The sequence below is a fragment of the Bos indicus x Bos taurus genome, chromosome 21 (genome assembly GCF_003369695.1).
Source record: "Bos indicus x Bos taurus breed Angus x Brahman F1 hybrid chromosome 21, Bos_hybrid_MaternalHap_v2.0, whole genome shotgun sequence".
NCBI lineage: Eukaryota > Metazoa > Chordata > Mammalia > Artiodactyla > Bovidae > Bos > Bos indicus x Bos taurus.
This window is the reverse complement of record NC_040096.1, coordinates 29,011,643-29,036,663: the sequence shown is the minus strand read 5'-3', so window position 1 is coordinate 29,036,663 and position 25,021 is coordinate 29,011,643. Positions and strand designations below refer to the sequence as shown.

General features: G+C 51.2%; 1 protein-coding gene and 1 long non-coding RNA gene across 3 annotated transcripts in view; one reads left to right on the top strand and one right to left on the bottom strand.

The window, feature by feature from the left end:
- The window catches only part of PCSK6 (proprotein convertase subtilisin/kexin type 6), a 169,915-nt gene extending 146,857 nt beyond the window's left edge, over positions 1-23,058 (bottom strand). For both annotated transcript variants that reach the window (XM_027520640.1, XM_027520641.1), the window contains exon 1: positions 22,759-23,058. In XM_027520640.1, coding sequence (XP_027376441.1) covers positions 22,759-23,043 — 285 coding nt within the window. In that variant the 5' untranslated portion in view covers positions 23,044-23,058. The remainder of the gene's footprint in view (positions 1-22,758) is intronic.
- LOC113879370 lies at positions 597-5,754 on the top strand. Its single transcript, XR_003507302.1, has 3 exons — positions 597-1,127; positions 1,260-1,408; positions 2,335-5,754. It is a non-coding gene; the product is annotated as an uncharacterized LOC113879370 (long non-coding RNA).
- Positions 23,059-25,021: the final 1,963 nt, after the last annotated feature.

Below are 25,021 nucleotides of genomic sequence, written 5' to 3'. Positions count from 1 at the left end.
AATTCACAAACTTGGAAATGTCATTTCCTACACTTGTAACTGAAAAAGCACTGGTATTCAGTATACAAAAATCCAGTCATCCCAATTCTAGGCACGTGCTTCAGAGAAACTCTGACATACGCAAACCAGAGGGCCTGCACAGAGCTGTTGTAGCAACCCTGTTCTTAGTAGAAATCACATTCATTTATTGCTGGGAGAAGGACATGCGCATGATGATTTGCTGGCTGAAGAATATTGTAGAGAAGTGAAATGAACCACAGCTATGCTGGGGCTATGGCTACAATGTAGCTGAGCCTTAGAAACTTGATGTTAAGTGAAAAAAAAAGAAAGTCCCAGAACACCACACACATACAGTATATCATTTTTTGTTGCTGTTATTGTTTAGTCGCTCAGTAGTGTCCTGTGAACTCATGGACTGCAGCATGCCTGGCTTTCCTGTCCGTCACCATCTCACAGAATTTACTCAAATTCATGTCCATTGTGTCACTGATGCCATCCAACCATCTCATCCTCTGTCTCCCCTTTCTCCTCCTGCCTTCAATCTTTCCCAGCATCAGCATCTTTTCCAATGAGTCAGCTCTTCACATCAGCTGGCCTAAAGTACTGGAGCTTCAGCTTTTACAGAACTTCACTTTCACAGAGCTCAAAAGTCAAACTAAGCAAGGTACAGTCTAAGCATACCTACACCTGTGACACACGTACTGTTTGGACTGTGGTTACCCTGTGGGGCTGGAGAGGTGTGGGCAGGGTGGGGTTAAATTAGTTAAACAAGGAGGCCATTAGGCTGAGGTGACTCTACTGCCTTAGCAGCCCAGGTAAGCAAACCAAACCCAAGCCTGTAAATGCTTCAAGGTTAAGAAATCAAAACCTAAGGGCAGCCAATCAGGATTAGCTAACTAAGCTTTCCCAAATAAGGCAGCCGCCGAAGCAACAGCCAATCAGATCACTTCCTCACTTTATTTCTGCTTCTCCTTTATAAAAGTCTCGCTCCTGTGTTCACACGGCACTAATATTCACTTCCCCTTTGGTGCTGCCTGATTCAAATCGATTTTTGCTCTCATAAATTCTTAAAATTTTTAATATGCCTTGGTTTACCTTTTAACAGTGGAAAGATGAAAAAGGAATACGTAAGTAATGTTGATAATCGTCTACTTTCTGGGCTGGGTGGTGGTGTCAATAGTTCTATTTTTATGCTTTTTAATAATGAACATATATGTTGTGGGAAATATTTTATATGCACTGAATAACATGTTTCAAAGGTAACAAAGAAGTGAGTGTGCAGTCAGCTCTGGTTCTGCCGCATCTGAACTGTATGCATCACTGAACCTCTCTGTGCTGTGTCCTCATCCGTCACATGGGAGCCGGAGGGGCATCCGTTGTGAGGAGGCGGCTGTAAGGAGTCACGGAGGTAAAGCACTTAGAGTAGGTTCTGGCCCGGTAAGAGTTAACCACTCTTATAATTGTCACCATCACCCTTATAATCACCATCATCATCCTCTTCCTCATATCCTCCTCCTCCTCTCATTCCCCTTACCGTCACTATCACCATCATCCTCTCCATCCTCCCCATCACCATTCTCATCATTCTTACCATCGTCCACATCCTCATCCTACCATTATCCTCACCATCACCCTCCACATGCTCCTCCTCCTCCTCTCCATCAACATCAACCTAACCATCATCCTCATCCTTCTCCCCATCCTGTCTTCATCCTCCTCACTATTTTCCTTCATAAGGTAGAAGTGATCCCCAGTGCCCAGTCCTCCAGTATCACTTCCACACCTCTCAGACAACCTCGCACATTCCACTGGTTAGTTATTGATGCAGGTGTCTTGTTGGCTAGAGACCAAGTCCTGAGACCAGTTTGCCTCCATGGTCCCCTCTGAGTTCCCACAGAAGGTAGGTCAGAGCCCCCTTTGTTTCAGGCACCATCCTCTCATTTAGTATCTCAATGATCCCTAGCTACTGTTTTGTGATGCTCTGAAATTGCTGGCACACTGTCCTATTCCCTGGCAGAATGAAAACCCTCCAGTATCAGCAGGGGAGCTTTCAGACCACTGCTTAAAGCAATCTGGTCCTTTGATAGCTCAGCCCTCACAGCCCAAGGTAGACGGTGATCCCAGGATGCCACAAACACCCAGTGTTCCGTGGCTCCTCCAGAATCAGTATGGAACCCACCCAGGCAAGATGTAGCTGAGGGGCCACAGCAGGTAATGGTAAATGGGGGTGGGCCCTGGGCTGGAGGGTCAGTGTCCACAAGAGAGGCCTGTGCAGAGCATCTGTCAGTCCAGCGAGCCCACGAACGGCTGCACTGATAATGTCTGCCCTCTCAGTCACACAGGAAGAAGTCCATGCTACGATGTTCACAACAGCCAGATGAGAATGCTGTTTGGAAAGTGATGATTACAACCACACTTTACAGATCGGTGTGTGACCTGAGACCCAGAGATATCGACCGCTGACCAACTGCAGACAAAGTGTTGGGATTAGAACAATCCTGCAGCCTGTTTTGGCCACTGGCTCTGATGGCAAGAGCTACCAGATCAAAATAGATCAAAATTGATCAACATTTCAATAAAGTGGAAAACAGGTGTAGTGGGGAGGAGCAGCAGAAGAGAAAACCACCCACCTCGTGTCTCCTGTCCCAGAGCCCCAGTCTGACTCTTGTTCTCTGAATCAGGAGAGTCTGGGTTCTGTGCAGGCCCTGCTGAGTGATGCCCAGACTGAGAATGGCTTGAGAAAAGGATAAAATTCAGCACTTCCAGGCACACCGTTCTCCATGGGGGTGAAAGTGGACCTGTTGGTTATAGTCAACAGGCAAATGGGCATCACAGAGCCGTGCCAAGTCACAGAGCCACTCCACGCCCCAACTGCCATGTCCAGGCAACAACTATTCCTTCGTGAGCTTGTCCACTGGCTCCCAGGTGCCCACACTGGCTAATTGACAATAAGTTTTACTGAATCTAAACTCTTCTTTCATCCTCCAAAGAGGATCATTAACCAATTAGTTCCAAGCAGGAGTGTCCTCTTTAGCATCATGATGGTGGACAAGAGTCTGGCAGGGGGATGGCTGAGGAGGGCGAATACCACGTGGGCTGGCTGGAGTGGCCACTGACCAGGTGTCTCCCTGGGAACTGGTGGGCAGGCTCTGTGGCCCGGATGTCCGGGCTACCCAATGGCTCATCAGCTCTTTCTTGGTCTGGCTTTTTTCTACCTTTCCCATCCTAAACTTTTCACATCAGCTCATCTTTTCCCCTCAAAAAAGACAAAAGGTAAAAGGAGCAGTATGTCTGAAATCTTCTCCATGACACCTTTGGCTAGCTTTGAAGCCCTACAGACGGTGTTCTCCTACTCCAGGGCCTAACACTGAAAGGACATGCCACTTCCCTCTCTTCTGGTATTAACAGACATCAAGGTGGTGATGATAAGATTATCAGCATTAACACGCATCCATGTTCACTTCAGACCTGGCATTTTCCAAGCATCTGACTGTCGGGGGTACCAGTAACTCTGCTTTCCAGCAGAAAACGCAGAGAGAGCTTAAGTTACTGGCACTAAAGAGAAACACCTCCTTCACATCTTCATTTGTCAGATTTTTATCTTAGAAGGTGGTTCTGTTGCTTTCCATTTTGAGCGTGTATTTTTTAACTCCTTATTCATTCATAAACTCATTCATTTAAAAGCATTTGTTTGATTCCAGCTTTTCTATTAATAATACGAGGGGCTCATTATTTTGTTTCATGACATACAAACATTAATGTGCTATGTCAGGAATAAAAAATCCCTTGTTTTACATGCAGGAGGTCGGGCACTATCCTAGCTGCTGGGCCAAAGCAGGAAAATCACGGCTGTCTACATATTTTATCACAGTTGATACATTTTATTTTGCTAAGCCCTCTTAAAGCACATTAAGTATTTAATTAGTTTTATTTCTCTTTACAACGATGGCATTTTATTTGTCGCTTAATGTAATTAGTGTAATCTTTGTTTTCCTCTTGAGTCGGCTAACACTTTCCCCTTTTCATTATGAAATGTTTTCTGTTTCCTTCCAAGTTCTCTCCTCATTTTAATTCACTCTACCCATACAGTGTGCCCTAGGACAATTTTATTTCAGAAAACCGTCACCTCTTCCTGTCGACACTGTCTTCTCATTTTACTATTGTTCCCTATTTTCACTTAACGTCCTTTCATGGCTATTCTGTGTTATGTGTTCCAAGTTTTATAACCCTCCGGCCTTCATTTTAATAGAATTAGGAGAATCTATAAATAAGATCAGCTTCTTAGAATAATGCTTTCATTCTTCTCTGCTCTCCCTACCCCCGCTTCTCACACATGCCCTAAATTACTTACCAGCAGACCGGGAGCTTCCTCCCTAGGCAGAGGCTCTGGGAGAAGCCTGACGTTGGTGGTCTCTGGCGCATCTGGTCTAGGGCAGCCCCTCACTAAGGAGGGGCACGGCCCCAGCATAGGGCAGCCCCCCACCAGAACACCACTAGTCTGGTTCAATCCAACACTGCCTGGGTCCACAAGAGCTTCCACCAATGGCACCAATGGTTACTCCATTCTCACAGCTACTACTGCTGATGACAACAAACTTTCCCATTCACAACGATTTCAATGGCTGTTCGTATTAACATCAAATGTTCATTGTTACCTGAAGGTCACACTACATCTTTGAGATCAATGTATCATTTTGCCTTCTTTTCCAGAAAGCTTTTTAGCAATTGCTGATTGTTTTCAAATTGCAGGTGATTAAAAAAATAATAACTTCTATGATTTAAAAAAGGGGGCTAAAAAGTCTGTACGATAATTCAAATCCTGTAATTATAGAAGCACCGCAGAACAGGCCTGAGAAGATAAGCAGCAGGCCAGCAACCCAGACCCGCACCACGGTGCCAGGCTGTCTATGGAAGGCTTATCTCCCCTCTGCAGGAAGGCCCTCAGACGGCAGGCCTCCGCACAGCGCTGTGCCCTGGGTGCTTCTCTCCTGGCCGAATCTCTCTGTCCCTGGGCTCAGAGAGCCACAGTAATCCTGCCAGATGTGAGCATGACCCTAGAGCTCACCTTACCAAAGCATCCGTCCCCCAAGCACAGATTCCACGGGATTTCTCTGATGACCTCTTTGCCCCACTAAACCACTAGGCTTCTCCTCCTTATCTCTGAACACAAACTGACGAGCCTATCAGGACAGTAGGGGATTTCTCCTGAATCTGCCCTATGCCCACCACACCCCTAAGAGTCTTTTCCTCCCCAACATTTACTGTGGAAATTTACAAACATACAGAAAGCTGAAAGAACTGCAAACACCCACACACCCACCACTCTGACTGCCCCACTGACATAATCACGGAAGTGACTCACGTTTCTGTGTATCCAGGCCTCTGTCTATCTGTCAATCGCTCTTACTTCTGGTGCATCCAAAGTAAAATACAGTAACAGTACACTTCCCCTAAACATCTCAACATCCACACCATCAGGAGAGTTCAGCGTTTGCTCACAGACTTTTCTCCTCTGAAGTAAAATTTACATACGGTGAGATAAATAAATTTGTTTAGTTTTGATAAATGTTTGCACCTGTATGACCCCAAATCCCCTTCATGACAGAGAACATCGCCATCAGCACAGAATACCTCCCCATGCCCCTCTCCAGGCAGTCCACATGTTACTTGCTATTCCACTCCCACAGGTGGGTTTTGCCTGTTCTAGAAATGAACTCTGCTTATTTAAGTTATATGCACAGTACATCATGTGAAATGTTGGGCTAGATGAAGCCCAGGCTGGAATCAAGATTGCCAGGAAAAATATCAACAGCTTCAGATATATAGATGACACCACCCTTATGGCAGAAAGTGAAGAGGAACTAAAGAGCCTCTTGATGAAAGTGAAAGAGGAGAGTGAAAAACCTGGCTTAAAACTAAACATTCAAAGAACTATGATCATAGCATCCAGTCCCATCACTTCATGGCAAATAGATGGGAAAACAATGGAAACAGTGACAAACTTGATTTTTAAATCACTGCAGACGGTGATTGCAGCCATGAAATGAAAAGGCGATTGCTTTTTGGAAGAAAAACTATGACAAACCTAGACAGTGTATGACAAAGCAAAGACATCACTTGCCAGCAAAGGTCCGTACAGTCAAAGCTATGTTTTTTCCAGTAGTCACGTATGGATGTGAAAGTTGGACTACAAAGAAAGCCAAGAGCTGAAAAATTGATGCTTTTGAACTGCAGTGCTAAAGAAGACTCTTGAGAGTCCCTTGGACGGCAAGGAGATCAAACCAGTCAAACCTAAAGGAAATAATCTCTGAATATTCACTGGAAGGACTGATGTTGAAGCTGAATCTCCAATACTTTGGCCACCTGATGCAGAGCCAACTCAGTGGAAAAGATCCTGATGCTGGGAAAGATTGAGGGTAGGAGGAGAAGAGGATGACAGAGGATGAGATGGTTGGATGGCATCACTGACTCAATGGACATGAGTTTGAGCAAACTCTGGGAGATGGTGAAGGACAGGAAAGCCTGGCATGCTGCAGTCCACGGGCTCACATACAGTTGGACACAACTGAGTGGCTGAACAACAAGAAATGAAATCAGATGACTCTTTGGTGTAAGCCTTCTCTTACATTCTGCAGAGTCTGTGGGGCCCACCCTGCTGTTACATACCAACTGTCTTCTCTTTACTGCTGAGGACAGATGCCCACTGTAGGAACGTGACACATTGTTTATCCATTCTACTGGTGGACCGTAGTAGACACTCAAAGAATTGGGATAAACAAGCTGAACAACCCAGGGAACTCCATAATCCTCTAGGGGAGAAAACAGAAGTGCTCCCCCACTCCTGATTTCTGAGAAACCAGCTAGGGGTCAGGCAGCTGGTGACTTGCTCTGACAGACAGCTACACATACTAGTCTGGTTCCCTCAGCAAAGCTCCACGACCTGCCAGGGAAACCACGGCACCAGCTCCTGCTGGCCACAGGAAGGCTGGTCACAGCAGCCAATATGTCATCTTCTGTTATGAAGATTTCTGTTAGGATACAGAAATCAAACTGAGCTCAATGTTCACAAACCTCCCCCAGAAGACCTGGGAAGAAAGGTGCATCATTTAGAAGGGACTGGGCAGTTCTGGTGAGATGGCTATTCCCTGGGGCCTGCGTGCACTGTCTGTAACAATCTTTGAGCATCTCTTCCAAGCCCAGGGTGCATGCAGGAATGCAGCCCTGTCTGGAGACTTGGAGCCTAACTCACACATCCCAACCACACGGTTCAAGTGAAACACAGACACAGACAGGAGGGAAGCAGTGGCAAACACACAAACAACTTCCTCGGCTTTGCCAGGAGAAAAGAACTCTCATTGCACAGGGGCAACCCCAGGAGGAGGCTGAGCGACTGCCTGGCCCCAAGACAAGCCCAGGCTGGCACAGCCATCAGCTCAGACCATGCTCAAAGACTATTAGTGATGAACTTCAGGAAAGGAACCAATTGCTAGAAAGTAAAACCAACTTTCAGGCTTCTCAGGTGGTGTCAGCAGTAAAGAATCCACCTGCCGATGCAGGAGGAGAAGGCAATGGCACCCCACTCCAGTACTCTTGCCTGGGAAATCCCATGGACGGAGGAGCCTGGTGGGCTACAGTCCATGGGGTCGCGAAGAGTCGGACATGACTGAGCAACTTCACTTTCACTTTTCACTTTCATGCACTGGGGAAGGACATGGCAACCCACTCCAGTATTCTTGCCTGGAGAATCCCAGGGATGGGAGCCTGGTGGGCTGCTGTCTATGGGGTCGCACAGAGTCGGACATGATTGACATGACTTAGCAGCAGCAGCCAATGCAGGAGATGGAAATGACACGGGTTCAATCCCTGCATCAGGAAGATCCCCTGGAGAAGGAAACAGCAACCCAGTCCAGTATTCCTGCCTGGAGAATCCCATGGACAGAGGAGCCTGGCAGGCTACAGGCCATGGAGTCACAAAGAGTCAGACACGACTGAAGTGACAGCTGGTTTTAAAACCAGTTGGCTTGAAGACAGGCGTTTCTATGGAATAATTGAAATTCTGACATGAGAAGAAAACACCAACACATGCAAGACCCTTTGAGAGTAAAAGTAAAGGTGGGAAGTGGAAAGATGCTCCTGGTTAGGTTTTGGAAATGCACTTCCTTGGCTGGAACAAGAGTGACACAGCTTGTCATCATGCAAGGTGGTTAGTCCTGGGCCTGGAAAAGAGTCTCAGAGATGAACTTCTAGGGGCAGCGAACCCATTCTACCTCTGAAATCCTTTGGATTTCAGGTCTATTTGGTGTGAAAAGGAACAATTTGGTTTTCTGATCTTCCTGGTGTGTCCATGTATCAGAGGAAGGTAGAAAACCACATTCCTTGAAAAAGAAAACTAAAAACAAAACAAACAAACAAAAAAACCTAGAAAGTAGCAGAGAGATCATGTTGTGTAAGGACATGAAACTCCAGGAAAAGAGCGTTCATTCCCATAAATGGGCTTCTGCCTCTCGTGCTTAAATGCAGGGTGTGAGGCTCTGGGATGGGAAAGTTGTGGCACAGAAACTTGCTTAAGCCATGGAAGCAAGTCCTGCTGCTGGCCTGTGGCTGACAGCATCACATTCCTGCAAGAGAGAAACTAGGAGACGTGCATAAGACTGTGAACAAACTCAGGCATGAATGGCTACTTTGAGGGCAGGACAGAAGTAAGGTTTCTTTCCTTTTTATAGAAATTAGGCTTAACCAAGAAGAACCCAAGGAGGGATTCTTATATAAACTTGCTTATGTTTAGGAAAACAACCAAAGACCAAGTTGTGTGTTAGACGAAGTGCCAAGTGGCCAGAAACGGACTTAGTTTCCCATTGTGAACTCTGTCCTCAGTCGGACAGACCGAAAGAAACTCTGACTGGGGCAAGGAGGCACAGATCCAGGTACATGGGGTCTGACAGGGCTGCAGGCATGCGAAAGGACACGTGGACAGTTATCAATGGCACCGAGGCAGTGTCCCAGGGGCGATGCCAGCCCGATGCACCTTCCCACCCAGTCCCCTGCACAGTGTCAGGCTTCACACTAGCACCCGACAAATGCCTGCTGTACCTCTGGTGACACCACACCCAGGACGTCCCTTACTCCTCAAGTTATGCTCCCCTTCCCGCCAGGCTCCCCTGGTTATCCCCCTCTCCTCGCCCAGCCCTGCACCCCTCCTGACAGCACACCTCTCAGGGCTCAGCCAGTGGGAGGCGCCAGGAGGGTGCCGCGTCCTCGCTGCCTTGGCGCCCACAAGGCTCTGTTGACCCTGCTCCCCCTCCCTCTATCCCCTCATCCCAGCATGGGCAGAGGCTCCCACGCTGCTGGCCCACAGCCCTAGTGGTTCTCCTTACCCTGCACACACGCCTGGAAGCAGCCCCGCCGTGACCATGCCTCTGTCCGAGCCAGCCAGCTGGGTTCTCCCCCATGGGATGCAGGATGACACTCCCCCTCAGGCCAGCCTGCTCCCTGCTTCTCCCTGCTTTGCTTTTGACAACCATGGACCTTCAAGGTCTGGCTCCAAAGCCACTAGTCACAAAGCCACCCCTGATCCTCCCAGGGAAAACCAGCCCCACTCTCCTGTCATCCTAAAGCAGGCGGGTCCCACCTGTGTGTTCCTTGTACTATTCCTCTGGCAATGGTTACTTAGTTCTCTTCTGTTGTCGACAGGGACCCTGCCTTGTTCACTCAGTCACATGAGTGACAAGCCCAAAGCCCTGCAAACAATGGCAACTGTGCATTTTACCTCCAAAAACAAGCAGCCAACACACCCTCTGAACAACATTCAGAGAAAAGTGACACAGGAGAATCTATTTACAGACAAAAGATTCATAACCACAAGAGAGTGACGGCACCTACAGATTATCAGGAGAAAAGAAAAATAAACCACTGGAAAAATGGGCAAAGAATATAAACAAATCCTTCAGAGAGGAATTGAAATGATTGATAAGTTTATGAAGAAGCATTTAATTTTAACAGTAATCAGGAAAAAAAAAAAAAAGCATATTAAAACAACCATGAGAGCTGATTTTTACCTGTGAGAATAGTACTGACAATCTCCCCCAGAGGACCACTGAGGGCCTGGTCTCCCACCTACTTTCTAGGGGTGGGCAGTGTCACCCGGCCCCACCTGCCTGGACCACCCCTTACTCCCTCCTCCCAGCCCTGCCCCGCTTCACCCCCACCCCATGGACTCAGCTTTGCCTCAGCAGCTCCCTGGCCTCTGGAGCCAGACCACCTCAGCTCAGATTTTGGCTCTGGTATGGGCAAGCGCTGCAATCACAGACAAGTTACTTAACCTTCCTGTGCCTCAGCTTCCTCTCTGTAAACAGGGGATAATGACAATACCTACTTGCAGGGTTCTTAAGAAGATTGAATGAGTCAGTTCAGGGAAAGCACATAATAAGGCTCAAGAGGTATCTGTGATTATTACAGTAAGTCCCCAACATATAGACGAGTTCCACTCTAAGAGGACCATCATTAAGTCCAATTTGTTCCTGAGTCCAACAAAGTAAGCCCAGGTGCCCAACTAACACACTTGGCTATATAGTAGTGCACTGTAATAGGTTTGTAATACTTTTCATACAAATATCAGATAACAAACACAAAAGTAGAGAAAACAATTTTAATCTTACAGTACCTTGAAAGTACGGTAGTACCAGCAGTATCACCACTGCGTTAACACTTGCTTCTGGACATCCTGGGCTTGAAATAAAGACGCTGCACTGCTGTCCTCTGTACAGGACTGTACACTCAAGCGCACAAGAGCACAACCACGTGTAGAGGAGGCATGCACGTGACAGCATACACCAGACGCACGAACTAAGTCACGTAAGTGGATGTGTGAATGCACATTCACATCTTTGAAAAAAACAACTTGAAGGTTTGTATGTAGGGGACTTACATATTCACTACTCGTATTTGTTTTTGCTATTATGTAGCCTACAGAAATTCTCATACAGAGAAGAGGAACAAGAATGATCACTGCAATGTTGTTTATGATACAGGAAAAAAAAAACCTGGAGAAAAATAAAATAACATGAATGAACAAGGCAATGCCGTAACCAAATATGTGGCTTCAATACAACAGCTTAAAACTACTTCAAAAGAGGGAGGTAGACCTCTACGTACTTCAGTAGAGAGCTTTCCAAAATGTACTGCTGGGTACATCTGGCATGGCCCATTCACCCTCCGTGAAAACAGGACACACGGACAGTAACATGTGGGCGGGTGGTGTTGGGGGAGGGGTCAGTTGAGAATGGGATGAGGAGAGGCAGGGGATCTGGGGTCCTTCTCCTCATCTATCTTTCACTGTTTGAATTCTCTTTGAAGGGAGGATATTTACACAGCATACCAGTAGCTTTATCAAATAAGGAAAAAGTGCTTCATAGAATCCTTGTGAGCTAGACTGACACATGCCATCAAGTATGGGACCCTGTGCAAGGTGGGTGATGCAGGATGGGGCTGGGGTGTAACCAGCATGGGAACCAGGTGGGAGAGGCTTGGCAGCAGGTGCGGGGGAAGAGAGGGCGGGGAACCTGTGCATCACCCCACCCAGTGCTGGCATTCTCCATCAGCAGCAATATGACCTCACAAAGAATCCTCTGACCTAAATGTCAGGCAAGATTAGGTAAGGAACCACCAGGGCACTGAACATTTATTAAAAATTTCACCACAAAACAGTTACAGACCCAGGAGGTATAGCTGCAACAACTGTGCAACACCATCGGCCTAGAACTGTCTGTACATGTGTGTGTACACCCATATACCCAGATATACAAACGAACATGCATGCACACATGCACATACCCACACAGTCTAAAAAGCTTAATGATAAGAGGGCACAGCCCAAAATGTTAACAGTGTTTATCTGGGATAGGCGTAGAATTATCAATGATCTTTTCTCAGAGTTTTTTGCTCTTTTCCATATTTTCCAACTTTTCTACATACTGTATTCTTTGGTATTGCACAAAGAAAATCAAGTAACCATACAGTTTCATGTCCAGGCCAGGCCACTCTGGGTGCCACCCTGGGTCACAAAGGCCCCTCTCTGCGGTTCTGGTTTCTGGCTAGGTGTCTGCTGGACAGTTCTCTACTCTCATCCAAGGTGGAAAACACGGGGGCTTCAATGGGCCATGGGAGGCGTCCAGGGGAAGCTCCCTGCCCTGAGACTCTCAGACTCTAGAGGTCAGGAGTGCTATGGGCCACCTTCATTCCTGCACATGAATGTGGGCCTAGTCACTTCAGTTATGTCCGACTCTCTGTGACCCCATGGACTGTAGCCCACCAGGCTCCTCCATCTATGGGATTCTCCAGGCAAGAATCCTGGAGTGGGTTGCCATGTCCTCCTCCTGGGGATCTTCCCGACACAGGGATTGAGCCCATGTCTCTTGGTCTAACCTGCACTGGCAGATTATTTACCGCTAGCACTCCTAAGCCTCTGAAGGGAGGCCCTAGCCCAGGGAGCTGGTAAGAAGGGAGGGTCTGAACGTGCAGCTCAGCCCTGCCCCTCATTGGGAGGGTGCCAGCATCTTCTGGACATGAGGCACTGCTATATCTCAGTCTTTCCTTTGCCTGGACTGCACCCTCTGCCTCACCAGTTAGGAAACCCCAACTGCAGCCCCATGGCCACCTGCTCTCTGCACCCTTTCCCAAAGTGGATGCTGGAATGAAAGCTGCCTCCGTGGAAAGCCTTGCTCTAAGGGGCCTGAGCCTCAATGAGTTACTCAACTGCTCCGTGCCTAAGCTTGCTCATCTGTGTAACAGGGTTAATAGGGCTCAGGGGTGATGATCAGAGCAGTGCCTGGTGAACAAGAAGGGCAGCTCAAAGCCAACTGGTGGCAGTCGTGACAGAGGTCCTGGGACCCAGTGGCCAAGTGACCCAGTCCCCCGGTGCTTCTGGAGGTGGTGTGGGAATGGACAGCGGGCCTGGGGCCAGACCACAAGAGGCTGCGGGGTGGCAGGGAGACAGGCTCCCTATCAGGCCAGGGCCCTGGAACTTGAAGACCAGAGCACTGCCCCACCAGGCAGCAGACAGGGCAGGAAACAGCACTTCAGTTAGTCCTGAAGAGGGGCAGGCTCTCCAGGTGGGCTCCACGGGAACGGGTGCCCAGGTTAAAGCAGCAGCCCCAAAACAGCAGATGCAGAGAAACAAAAGGCATGTGGCACACTTCCAGCTCAGTGAAGGTCTGGACCAGCTGGGGTGTCTGGCAACTGTGAGGGCTCTGGGTGGGGATGGAGAGGCAGGGGGCAGGGGGGACAGCTCACTCCCAAGGGCCACACAGTTAGGCTCCGCTACAGAAGAGCCTCTGTGATTTCAAAGCAGGGAACGAACAGCTTGGGGTGGGGAACGGCGCAGGGAGGCAGAAACCCAGGCGCAGAGAGGAGGCTGCAGGCACGACCAGGAGGCAGAGAGGAGTCGCAGACGGGCACCAGGGAGGAAGGGGAACCCAGTGATGCCCTGGTTTCCGACTTGGAGGATTATGATGGGTGAGTGGAAGAACAGCCTCTTCTCCGGACCAGGGGACCTTAGGCCTTTATCTGACGAGAGGGCTCCCCAACCCTGCCCCTTGCTCCCTCCTGCCCCAACTGTCCACCTTGGGGCATCTGACAAGGATCACAGGGTGGGCCAGGTCCTTTCACAGGCAATGATGGTTCTGGTGTAATGAATACAGGAGGTCATCTCTGAGAACCAGAGCACAAACAAAATGGGAAGCACCCAACCACGACACTGGACACGGTTTATTCACCCCTGTGGCAGACAGGCCCTTTCTCCCATTGAGCAGACCAACAAGGAAGACGGCGCCAGGGGCAGGAAGTCATGAGGCTCCAGGGAGGTCAGGAAGCTGAAGCCCACAGCCCCTCTCTGGCCAGGTTGTGCCCCACAGTGGCCAGGACTGTCCAGCCCTGCAGAGTGTGTCTGGTTTGGGCCCAAGCGGCCAAGGCAGAGACAATGAGCCTGTTTCTTCTTCTCCACGGTCCCACCGTCTTGACACTGAGGGCATTGATGGGCCGGTTACCATGGGAACTCAAGCTGCAGATCCGGTCCCATCCCATGAGTACAAGGCTCCCTCCCGAGAGTTGATGGCTGCTCATCCCATTCTGTGCGGTGCTGGACAGGGCCTCATGCCTGCCGCCAGGTCTGCAACACTCCACAAGCAGAGACACTGGACCGCACAGAGACCAGGACTCGGCAGGATGACGGGACCCTATAGGGTGGTGCGGGGCCGGGGTATATAGCCGACCAGACTGGGGGGCAGCTACAGCATCACAGGGCAGCTCCTCCCCCCGTACCATGGAGCTGGGAAGGGCCCGCCGAGAGATTCCCAGAAGCAGGGATCCAGATAAGCGGTGGAGGGGAGATGGTTCTGTCCAGATACTGAGAGGAGCCTGATTGTGCTCAGTCACAATGCCTGCACCCTGCCCCCCACGAGAGGCTCTTCCAGGGGCGCCTTCCCCTTGACTCTGAGGGCCCAGCACCCAGGGGAGCACTTAACAAACACAGTCTGAATCAATGTGGGCATGTCTGCCAGGCACAGGTTGCCCTGGGCCGACGGCTCTGCACCAGAGAGACAGCTCCATCGGACCTCATCTCCAGGAGCAGCCAGACCATGGGTGTGAACTGAGGTGCCCACGAAGCACAGAGCCCAGTGGCCGGCAGACAGCACTGCAGAGGCCTGGGAGCCCAGGGGCATGGCTGCAGAGCAGCAGCCAGCCAGGAAGGACAAGGCACTGACCGGGAGGGTTGTAGGAGAGAGCCTTTCTCGCTTGACAGAACAGCACCAAGGATGCCACGAGGAAGCAAGTGCAGAGTGAGGGGTCTGGCCAGAGCAGAAGGCAGTAGAAGGGGCAGGAGGGTCTACATGCCCTGGACGGGGAGAAGTGGGGGAACAGGAGGCCAAAGACAGAAGCGTGGTTACAGACAGCATAGGAGGCACGGGAGCAAGAAGGTGGCGGCACCCTCCAGGCCTCCAGCTCTGGGTGAACCGGGACCCACGGGGAGGGGGAGGAGGGCCCATCTAGGGGAAAGCCTCAGACTATGAAGGACTGTGTGCGGCCCCTGGGGAGGGATGGGTTTTTCCCTCCACCATGGAGACTCAGGAATAAGCCTCAGTGTGAAGCAGAAGGAGCCAGCAAAGACCATGCAGCATGGATCACACCAGCGCCGGCACTGTATGCACACTCGAGGCTGGTGGGTCCACACGGGCCCATGTGTCAGCGGCAGCACCCAGCTGAAAGGCTCCTCGCCCAATGGCTTACCTGAGTCTGAGATGCAGGGTGACGGCCCTCTGCCAGGCGAGTGAGCAGGCAGGACAGTCAGAAGGGAGGGCTTTGGGCCCTGGCCTGCTGGTTTGTAATGTGTAGCAAGTCACACTTAACTGGACCGAGGTCTCCTCATGGTGAACAGGCCCAGCAGCACCTGCAGGTCAGTACCAGGCTCCATGGTGACAGCAGTCCCAGGGAACCACCGGCCAAGCCCAAGCACACACCAGGGTCTCCAGTCAGTGCCAAGGCCGTGCTGCAGTCCCAGCTTGAAAGGACATGGACAACTCGTGATCGTGAAGGCCTCCATGGGCAGGGTGCTGGCTGGAGAGAGGGGCACCAGTGCCAGAGGTGCCAGAAAAGACCAGAGGAACTGCTTTCTAGAGGCCAGATCTGTGCAGGAGCCCAGAGATCCTGAGGAGCCTGGAGTGTTCCCCAAAATGTAGACAGTCCTGTGTAGTTCAAGACCAGGGAGGGGTCCAGACGACCCACAGGCTCTTCCGCTCCACCAGGACCAACACCCTTGGCCTCTGCTTGGAGAAGTTTAAAACAACTTCCCCAATGGGCCATAGAGCTGGCTAGCCCCCTGGCCGGGTTCTCAGTCCTCGGACCCTGGCCTTGGGGGCTCTCCCAGCGCCATGCATTGCAACTCAAGCTTTTCTCACCTCCCCCGACTGTAGCCCCAGTGACTCACCATATTGCCCATCAAATAAAGCCCTGTCCACTTCAATCCATTACCATCTGAATGAAGAGGGCAGACAGGAACATGTAATACTTACTGCATGACTTTCGCAGTCCCAGTTCTGTCTATCCCCACCCCCTAACCGCGCCCCCCGCCCCAGCTCACACCAGAAACTTGCCCTTGCTGTTCACAGACCATCCAGGAATATGGCTCCCAGTTGAGAACATAAAAGCAAGATAGCCTCCAGGTGAAAACCAGTACCTAGTGACTGCTGTTCTGGGCTCCCCTCGTCCCTCCCAAGTCCCCAACACTCACTGGAACAAGTTCCGGCCCATCACTTCTAACACCTGGCTAAAGCTTCAGCTTGCTCCTGGTTGTAAGAACAAGCTGTGTGCAGCAAGACAATTTTCCTCTGTTGACAAGTGAATGACAAAGGCCCACCTGAAATTCTGGGCCAGGTACACTCAGCTCAGTAGCTATTTTAAATAAAACTATTTAAGGAAAGTTCAAAACCATTTATGGCTCTTAGATCTTTCAGGGCCCTGGCAGCCAGCCTGCTGTTTTATGCTCAGACTCAGAACCAACAAATTAGCTCAATACTCCAGGCAAAGCAGAAATGCAAGGGCAAGCACGGCGCCTCAGTACCACCCTTAAGATAAACATCACTTCTAAGAGCTGCCGACGCCGTGCTGCTGTATCCAGTGGGGGCCAATGGCTTGCTGCCATACTTCTCATGTGAATGAACAACCTGTCTTTTCTCTGAGTGAGCAACGTCAGAGGTGATGATGTAGGCTGGGCTGAGGCTCTCTCTGCTGAGAGCTGACCTGACGGAGAAAGATGACTGGCAGAGGGGTGCATGGGCTCCAGATACAGCTCCGTCCCAAGAACCTTGTGACTGCAGCCAGGACTTCTGTTTCTCCAGGTCACCGCTTCCTACACAAGTGGACCAACCCAGCCTGGACTTTAGTCTAGGTAGGGCATTCTCACCTGAGCCCACGGGTGACCAGCCTGAGACTTTAGGCAGGGCCTTCTCACCTGGGCCCAAGGGTGGCCCAAGAACAGTCATACATGGGTATGATGTACATTTTTCTCCCCCTCCTTTAACACTGCACGTGTATATCTGTGTGTGCATGTATGTAGGTGTATGTGGATACATGTATATGCATATGAATGTGCATGTGTATATCCATGTACATATGCATGTCTGTATGCAAGTGGGTGTATATAATATGTTCTGACACACAAAAAAGTGCAAAATGCTTAAACATAATTTTGTATATAACTTACATATATTACACATATATATATATGCCTGGCCTTTCCAGGTGGCTCAGTGGTAAAGAATCTGCCTGCCACTGCAGGAGAGGCAGGTCCAATCCCTGGGTCAGGAAGATCCCTTGGAGAAGGGAATGGCAACCCAAATCCAGCATTCTTGCTTGGAGAATCCCATGGACTGAGGAGCCTGACGGGCTATAGTCCAAGGAGTCATAAGAGTCGGACATGACTCAGCAACTGAACAACAACAAATACCTATATGCTCCTAAAGTAGATTAGGAATTAGAACATTGCAGATTAAGTTTGAAATTCTACTAACTAGAATTTGATGTGGATCCTTCCAGCTCAAGCTTCTATACTTTCACTACCTGTGTAAGCGTTCCTAAGTTCTACAAAATGGCTTAGTGTTTTTTAAAAATTTACATAAATACTATTACACTGTGCATCTGCAACCTGCCGTTTTCACTCAACATTAATTCTGGGATGTATTTATGTAGATACACACCTAGTTCCCTCTTTTCTAAGTACTGTTGAGTACCCTGTGGTGTGACAACTTTTCTCCTCCATTCTTCTCCTGGTGGTATTTAGGTGGTGTCTCCCTTCATCTAGAGATGACCCCGTGGACACTCCTGTACACGTCTCCTGGGGCAGCAGTGAGGGTCTCCCAGGCTGAAGCCAGGATGCGGACATGCTGACATAACCGACCTCCTATCGCTCTCCAAGCAGCTGTACCCACTGCCAATTCCTGGCTCCTCCGCAGCCCAGGCAGCCCTTGATGCTAACACCATCTCGGTCTGCCAACCCCACAGGCGTGAAGTGGGACGGCCACCTTAAGGCCCATCAGTTCCCGGGGAGGCTGGGCACTTTTTCTTACCTGGGTTTCCCTTTCATTCAATTTCCTATTCATATATACTTCCCCACTTGTCTACCTGGCGCTTATCCTTTTTCTTATTCATTTACATATGTTAGTTGCTCAGTCGTGTCCGACTCTTTGCAACCCCATGGACTGTAGCCCACCAGGATCCTCTGTCCATGGGATCCTCCAGCAAGAATACTGGACTGGGTTGCTATTTCCCTCTCCATTATTCATTTATAGCCTTTTAAATAATCTACACATGAATCTGTTATGTTATAAAATACTGTTATATGTTATAAATACTTCCTACTCTCTTATTTGCTTTTTTAATGTTGCTGCTGCTGCTAAGTCACCTCAGTCGTGTCCGACTCTGTGTGACCCCATAGACGGCAGCCCACCAGGCTGCGCCGTCCCTGGGATTCTCCAGGCAAGAACACTGGAGTGGGTTGCCATTTCCTTCTCCAGTGCATGAAAGTGAAAAGTGAAAGTGAAGTCGCTTAGTCGTGTCCGACTCTTAGCAGCCCCATGGACTGCAGCCTACCAGGCTCCTCCGTCCATGGGATTTTCCAGGCAAGAGTACTGGAGTGGGGTGCCATTGCCTTCATGACACCTTTGTTATATAGAACATTTAATGGATCAATCTCTTCCCTTCTCTATTTGATCTTCTTGTGTCTTGTTTAAGAAATCCTTTCCTTTCTCAACTCTCCTACACTGTTGGTTAGAATGAAAATAGGTGTAGCCACTATGGAGCAAAGTATGGAGAGTGTTCAAAAAACTAAAAACAGAACTACCATATGACCCTGCAATTCCACTCCTGAGCATATATCTGAACAAAACTATAATTCAAAAATATACATGCAGCCCTATGTTCATGGCAGCACTATTCACAATAGCCAAGTCATGGAAGCAAACTAAATGTCCATCAACAACTGAATAAAGAAAATGTGGCACATATATACAATAGAGAAGGAAATGGCACCCCACTCCAAACTTCTTACCTGAGAAATCCCATGGACAGAGGAGCTTGGCACACTACTGTCCACAGGGTCGCAAAGAGTTGGATATGACTTAGCAGTGAAATAGCATACAATGGAATACTGCTCAGCCACAAAAAAGAATGAAGTGGCAATCTAAAATATGACACAAATCAACTTATCTATGAAATAAAACAGACTCACAGACACAGAGAACAGACTTGGGGTTACCAAGGGGAGGCATGGTGGGGGAAGGATGGACTGGGAGTTTGGGGTTAGCAGATGCCAATTGTTATCTATAGGATGGATAAACAACAAGGTCCTACTATATAGCACAAGGAACTACATTCAGTATCCTGCAAATGAAGAACATAAAAAACAATATTTATGTATGTACAACTGAATCACTCTGAAATTGACCCAATATGTAATTCAACTATACTTCAGTAAAATAAGTTATAAACAGAAATCCTCTCCTTTGCTGATGTGATGAAGGTCTTCCCCAATGATACACACTCAGGCTCTCATCCTATCTGGAGTTCCCATACAGAGTGGGGGTGAGGGTCTGCTGCCCTTCCCTGTGGAGACCTGGCTCTCTCAGCACCATGTCCTGGACTGCCCAGCCCTCCCATCCACAAGAACCTCTTTGGCTCACACACAAGCTCCCACATATGCCTGGGCTGGAGTCAATGTCACCGACGGACACAACCATCACCAGGCCATGGCAGAACTGCCATGACCACTGAAACTCATGGTGACAGACACTGTCCTCCCCATCTTCCTTCTCAGAGTCATCTATGGTATTTGTGTGATTTCATATTCAATATAAAAATCTACACGCACTAAAACTAGCTTATACTGAATTTACACATTAGTTGAGGGGACCTGTGACAGTCACCTCTCCCATCATGAATGTAATCTCTCTCTCCATCATTCTTGCCTTCTTTTTCCCAACACTTTTTTTACAATGTTTTATAATCCTCTTCACGGGAGTCTGACACGTCTCTAGGATTGATTCCTAAGTATCTAACAGCTCTTATGCTGTCCTCGCAGCTGTGGCCATCGTCAGGGGTCTCTTGTCAATCAAGCCCCCACTTCTCTCTCTCCTTAGTTCTAATAGTTGGCCTCTGGGTTCTCTTGGATTATCCATATGGTTAATTTTGTCCTCTGTCAAGACTGACATTTGGCTCTTCCCAATCTTTATTTTTTTGGAAATTGTGTTGCATTATCTGGGATTCCCATTATAATATAATGAGTTGAGGGGCAAAAAGAAACATGTTTGTCCTGTTCCCAATGATGTATATTTTTAAATGGAGAGGATCCAGAGACTCTCTCAGACTCTGAAAGGGATCCATGATTCAAGACAGGTGAATAACCACTGGTATCATTTGACCTGCACCACACAAGATAAATGGGATCAGGTCCATGGTTGTATGAAGGTAAAGTCAGGGCTTGAGTGCAGCAAAGACCAGGATGAAGAGTCAGGGCAGGCACCGGGCACAACACCAGCTGCCCACTAAGGGTCTAGGGAAGGTCACTCACAGAAAAACTGGGAGCCAGGAACGTGGAAGGAGACAAAGCATAGTACAACCATCAGAAGTGACACACTCTGCCGTGTGGACACAAAGCGCTCCCAGCCCTCGCTTCACCATGGCTCACTCACCCATAAATCAAAGCTAATAATATATACATCTTATTTATGAGTCACAAATTCTCCTGGCTGAAGAAGGCAAATAAGGTTTTTAAAGAGTTCTTATTGAGTAGGTAGAGGCCGGACTGCTCCGGGCCTTTTCCACATTAGCAGTGCACTTGGGGGAGGTGGGGAGGAAAGCTGCACTGGGAATACAGGGTAACAGGCCCTCCTTGAGAAATCACACACGTGTACACAAACACACACACACTCACCTCCAAGACAGCTCTTATGCCCTGGGTGTGTGACGGCCTCCTGTATCAGTCCCAGCAGCATCCCATTCCCAGGCTGAGTGCCAGGCTGTGTGCAGCCCACCTCGGCTGCTCTGGACACTCCCCAGGAGATCCGGGGGGAAGGGTGCACACCCCAACGAAACCTCTCCCACAGGCAAAGCAAAGACAGCAGGCTTCACAGCACAAGCCCCTCAGTAGTGGGATGCAAGTTGTTTGAAGATGGGGTGTGGTCAGGGGGCTGGCGGTTCTGATGCCTGAGGGCAGGAGTGGTAAGGGGCCTCACCAGGCCTCTACTGCAATGTCCCAGAGCTCCCTGCTCTACTTCAGTTCCCCTCTGTTCACTTAATTATAAAAGCCAGGAACCCAGGCACTTTGTAATTTACTGTGCCATTAAAGAGTCACTTTTAGTTGAAGACAAACTGCCGGGCCACCTGGGCGGAGCAATGAACTGTGGCAGAAGCCGGGCCTGAGCCAACAGGGGAAGCAGGCGCCAGAAGAGCACCAAGAAGTACTTCCTTCATCTGGACCGTGGACCAGGAGATTTAGGAACCTCAGATTTAGGAACTGAAGCCAGTGCTGCCCAAAGGCAAATCTTAAATCACAGGATGTTTGCAGAGACCTGAGTGTTCAATATACAACAAAAAGACACACCAAGGACATGATGGGTTATTTCAGACACTCTCTGACCCACGCGGTGTGAAGTACAGTTCAGACAGCAGGATCTACGTTTCCAGAAGGCCGCACAACTCACGTTAGCAGCGTTCGCACCGGACTTAGGATGCAAAGAAATGTCACTCACATCAGAGCCACACCAGAGGTGGCCCACTTCTGCCACGGATAATGATGAAACTAAATTTAACGCTGGCTGGTGGCAGGGTCTCAGTTATGAGCAGGCGCGTCCCTGTCACTCCACTTGATCCTCTAAGTGTTTGTTGGAGGTTTGCTCAACGCACAGAGAGGTCCCCCGGTGGGCCCCCACCCGCCATAGATCAGGATCAACCCGCCGGGCTGGGTTGGCACAGGAAAAGGGAGCCTGCCTCTGAGGTCCTATGGAGCTACCCCACCCGCGGTCCTGCCCCAGGCTTGTCCCCTCTTGCTCGCTGACAGCACTCCTGCGAACCAGGCGCGGGAGTGGTCAGGCCCCGGCAGGTGCTCTGCGGCCCGAAACACTGGACCGTCCCGTCCCAAACATCGCGCACCTAAGTACACAAGGTCAACGTCCCGACACGCGGGCGGATGGAAAAGAAGGAAGAGACCAGCCTAAGGTTACACGACCGGTCCGCAGAGAACTGCTATCAGACCCGCCGACCAGAGGCCCAGAGACGAAGCCAATTCCCCCCACCCCTGCCGGGGGCCTGGAGGGGATTAAAGGCTGGACCCTCGCCTCTGGCTGCGGGGTCCAGGCCGCCCGGAAAGCCCCCTTGACTCCGGCCGCCCTCCCTCCGAGAGACTCGGACGCCGAGGGAGAGCACCTCAGTCCCCACCTGCGCGCGTACAGGGTCCGGAGCCCCGCGCCGCCCGTCTAGTTGGAGGGCCGGCGCCGATAGGCCGGGTAGGCGGCGGGAGGACCTGAGGAACACGGGAGGACGGCGCTCTCACGGGCTCCCCACCCGCGCGGCTGGGCAGGTGTCCGCGTCTGGGTGCTGCCCCGTTGGCCGCCGAGGACCCCGCGCCGCGCTCCGGGAGATTCCTCACAGGGCGCCCCCTCGCGCCGCGCCCGCCGGCGACAGCCAAAGTTTTGGGCGCGCGGGGCCATCCGCACTCACCTGGCCCAAGTTGAGGTAGCCGTGCGCCGCGGCCACGCGGTCCGCCACGGCCGGGCCGCCCAGCACTTGCACCGCCCAGTGGTTGGTGTAGACGGGGCGCGGCGGCGGCGGCGCGGAGCAGGCGGCGGGCAGCGCGAGTAGCAGCAGCCAGCGCCAAGGGCGCGGCGCGAGCGGCCGGAGCCCGGGCCCGCCGGCGGCCCTCGAGTCGGGGCCCGCGTCCCCGGCGCGGGCGGGGGCGCGGGGCGGCGGCCGGGGCCCGGGCGCGGGCGGCGCGCGCGGAGGCATGGCAGTGGCAGGCTCGCGCGGCGCCGGAGCGGCGAGTGCGCCGGGGGGTGGGGTGCCGCCTTTTAAAGCCGCTCCGCGCCGGGGAAGCGCCGCCGCCGCCGCCGCCGCTGCGGGCGGGAGCGAGGGGAGGAGGCGGCGGCCGCCGCGCGTTCCCGCCCGCGCGGCCCGGCAGTGCCCTGGCCCGCGCTCGGTGACCGGCACCCGTCCCTCGCGCGCCCCGAGCAAAGAGCTCCCCCCTCACCCCGTAACTTCCCGCAGACTAAGGGGGCGCTCGGGACACGCGTTCCCCCAGCGGCCGGAAGGGCCAGGGCATTTCAGGTGAGTCCCACTCCCAGCCTGGTTGCCCGCATCTCCCTCCCGTCGGGGTGCCTGGGGGCCTCCGTCATTTGCCTAACAGTGTTTGACCTCCTGCGCGCAAAGCCTTACTCGTCCCCGCGTGAGAGCGCGGCTCGCCTGAATATTGGGCGAAGAAACCACAAGGAAAGACGGGTCGGCCCCGCTGAAAACCAGGCCTGACAGTGGGACACAGCAAGGGGGCCAGAGACGTTTGGCTTTGGGAAGAACCTCGGGGACAGCCTTCCTGAGGGAGGACGGCGCTGTGGGTCCCCAACTGTCCATTTCCCAGCAGCGCGACCGTGGGCAAACTGCCACCCCTTTATCTGTGAGTGCAGTGACAACAGTCATCTCCCCGGTGGCGCTGTTCAGAGGATGACAGGAGCGCTGGCCATGCACCAGCTTTTGTTGAGTGTTTGTATGAGCTCTGGCCTGCCTCGCAGTAGGAGATCACTAGTTGTGCAGACTTAAACGCCACCCGACCCCCACCGCCCGACCCTGGGACCAGTCAGGGAGACAGTCAGTGGGGTCTTCCTGGCTCTGCTGCCTCCAGCAACCTAGAGTCCAGTAGAGACACACTTGGTGCACCTGGAGAGCTCCAGGAGTGTCACACATGGGACAGGTGACTGGCCAGGGTCTCTTCTGCCATTCCTCCCAAGGGCTGTTGGTCCCAACTGGCAACACGTGGGAAGCAAGGCTTTACCCTGATTAACACTGGCAGCAAAGCAGAAACTAGGCCAGGAAGGCCTTTAAGTGGGAAGAGGACCAGTGACCTGACCATCTGCCTCTGGATGGCTGTAGAGAGCTCAGGGTGTGCTTCTGTGGCTTGGCACGTAGAAGGCAGGTGATGAGGGGCAGGAGCCAGTGGGGACAGAGCAGGACCCAAGGATGATGGCCTCCCTGGGGCCTCTCCAGCCTCCCTCTCAGGAGCCCTTTGGTTTCGTAACCCACATGATTCACCCTTTATGCAGGCATGAGTCACCCCAGTGGAGGTGGGAGCATGGGAGGCCCAACAGGGACCAGCCGAACTCCTGCACACACGATCTCCTGCCAGAGGCCCCTTATGGAACTGGAATTGATTCCCCACACCTTCTCCTCTTCTCTGCACTAAATGCAGTCTGTCCTCCCTTTTCTCCCCTGCCAAGCGGGCTCAGGTCCCTGGGCCTGCCCCACCAGGCAGAATGCAGACCCCTCCTTCCCCACCTGCAGACAGCCTCGCCCTGCCCACCCATGAGGCAGGAGGCCTGAAGGCAGGTGGGATTGCCCTATGGGAGATCATACTGCCCAATGGGGCACAGGCAAAGCCAGAACCTGCAGCCCACCTCCTCCCAGTGCCACCCTGGCTGCCCACAGAGGAGGGTCACTGTCACTTACCAGCAATATTTACCTGTCCCCTTCTGGCCCCTGTTGTCCAGACTGTCCCCAGGCCCTGGCCTGAACCCTGTGTTGTTCTCCTTCAAGTCTGTGACCCTCAGGGTGGACCTAAAAGCTGTCAAACAGAGTGAAGTAAGTCAGAAAGAGAAAAACAAATAGTATATGTTAATACATATATGTGGAATCTAGAAAATAATACCGGTGAACCTATTTCCAGAGCAGAAATAGAGACACGGGTAGAGAACCAATGTATGGATACCAAGGGGGGACA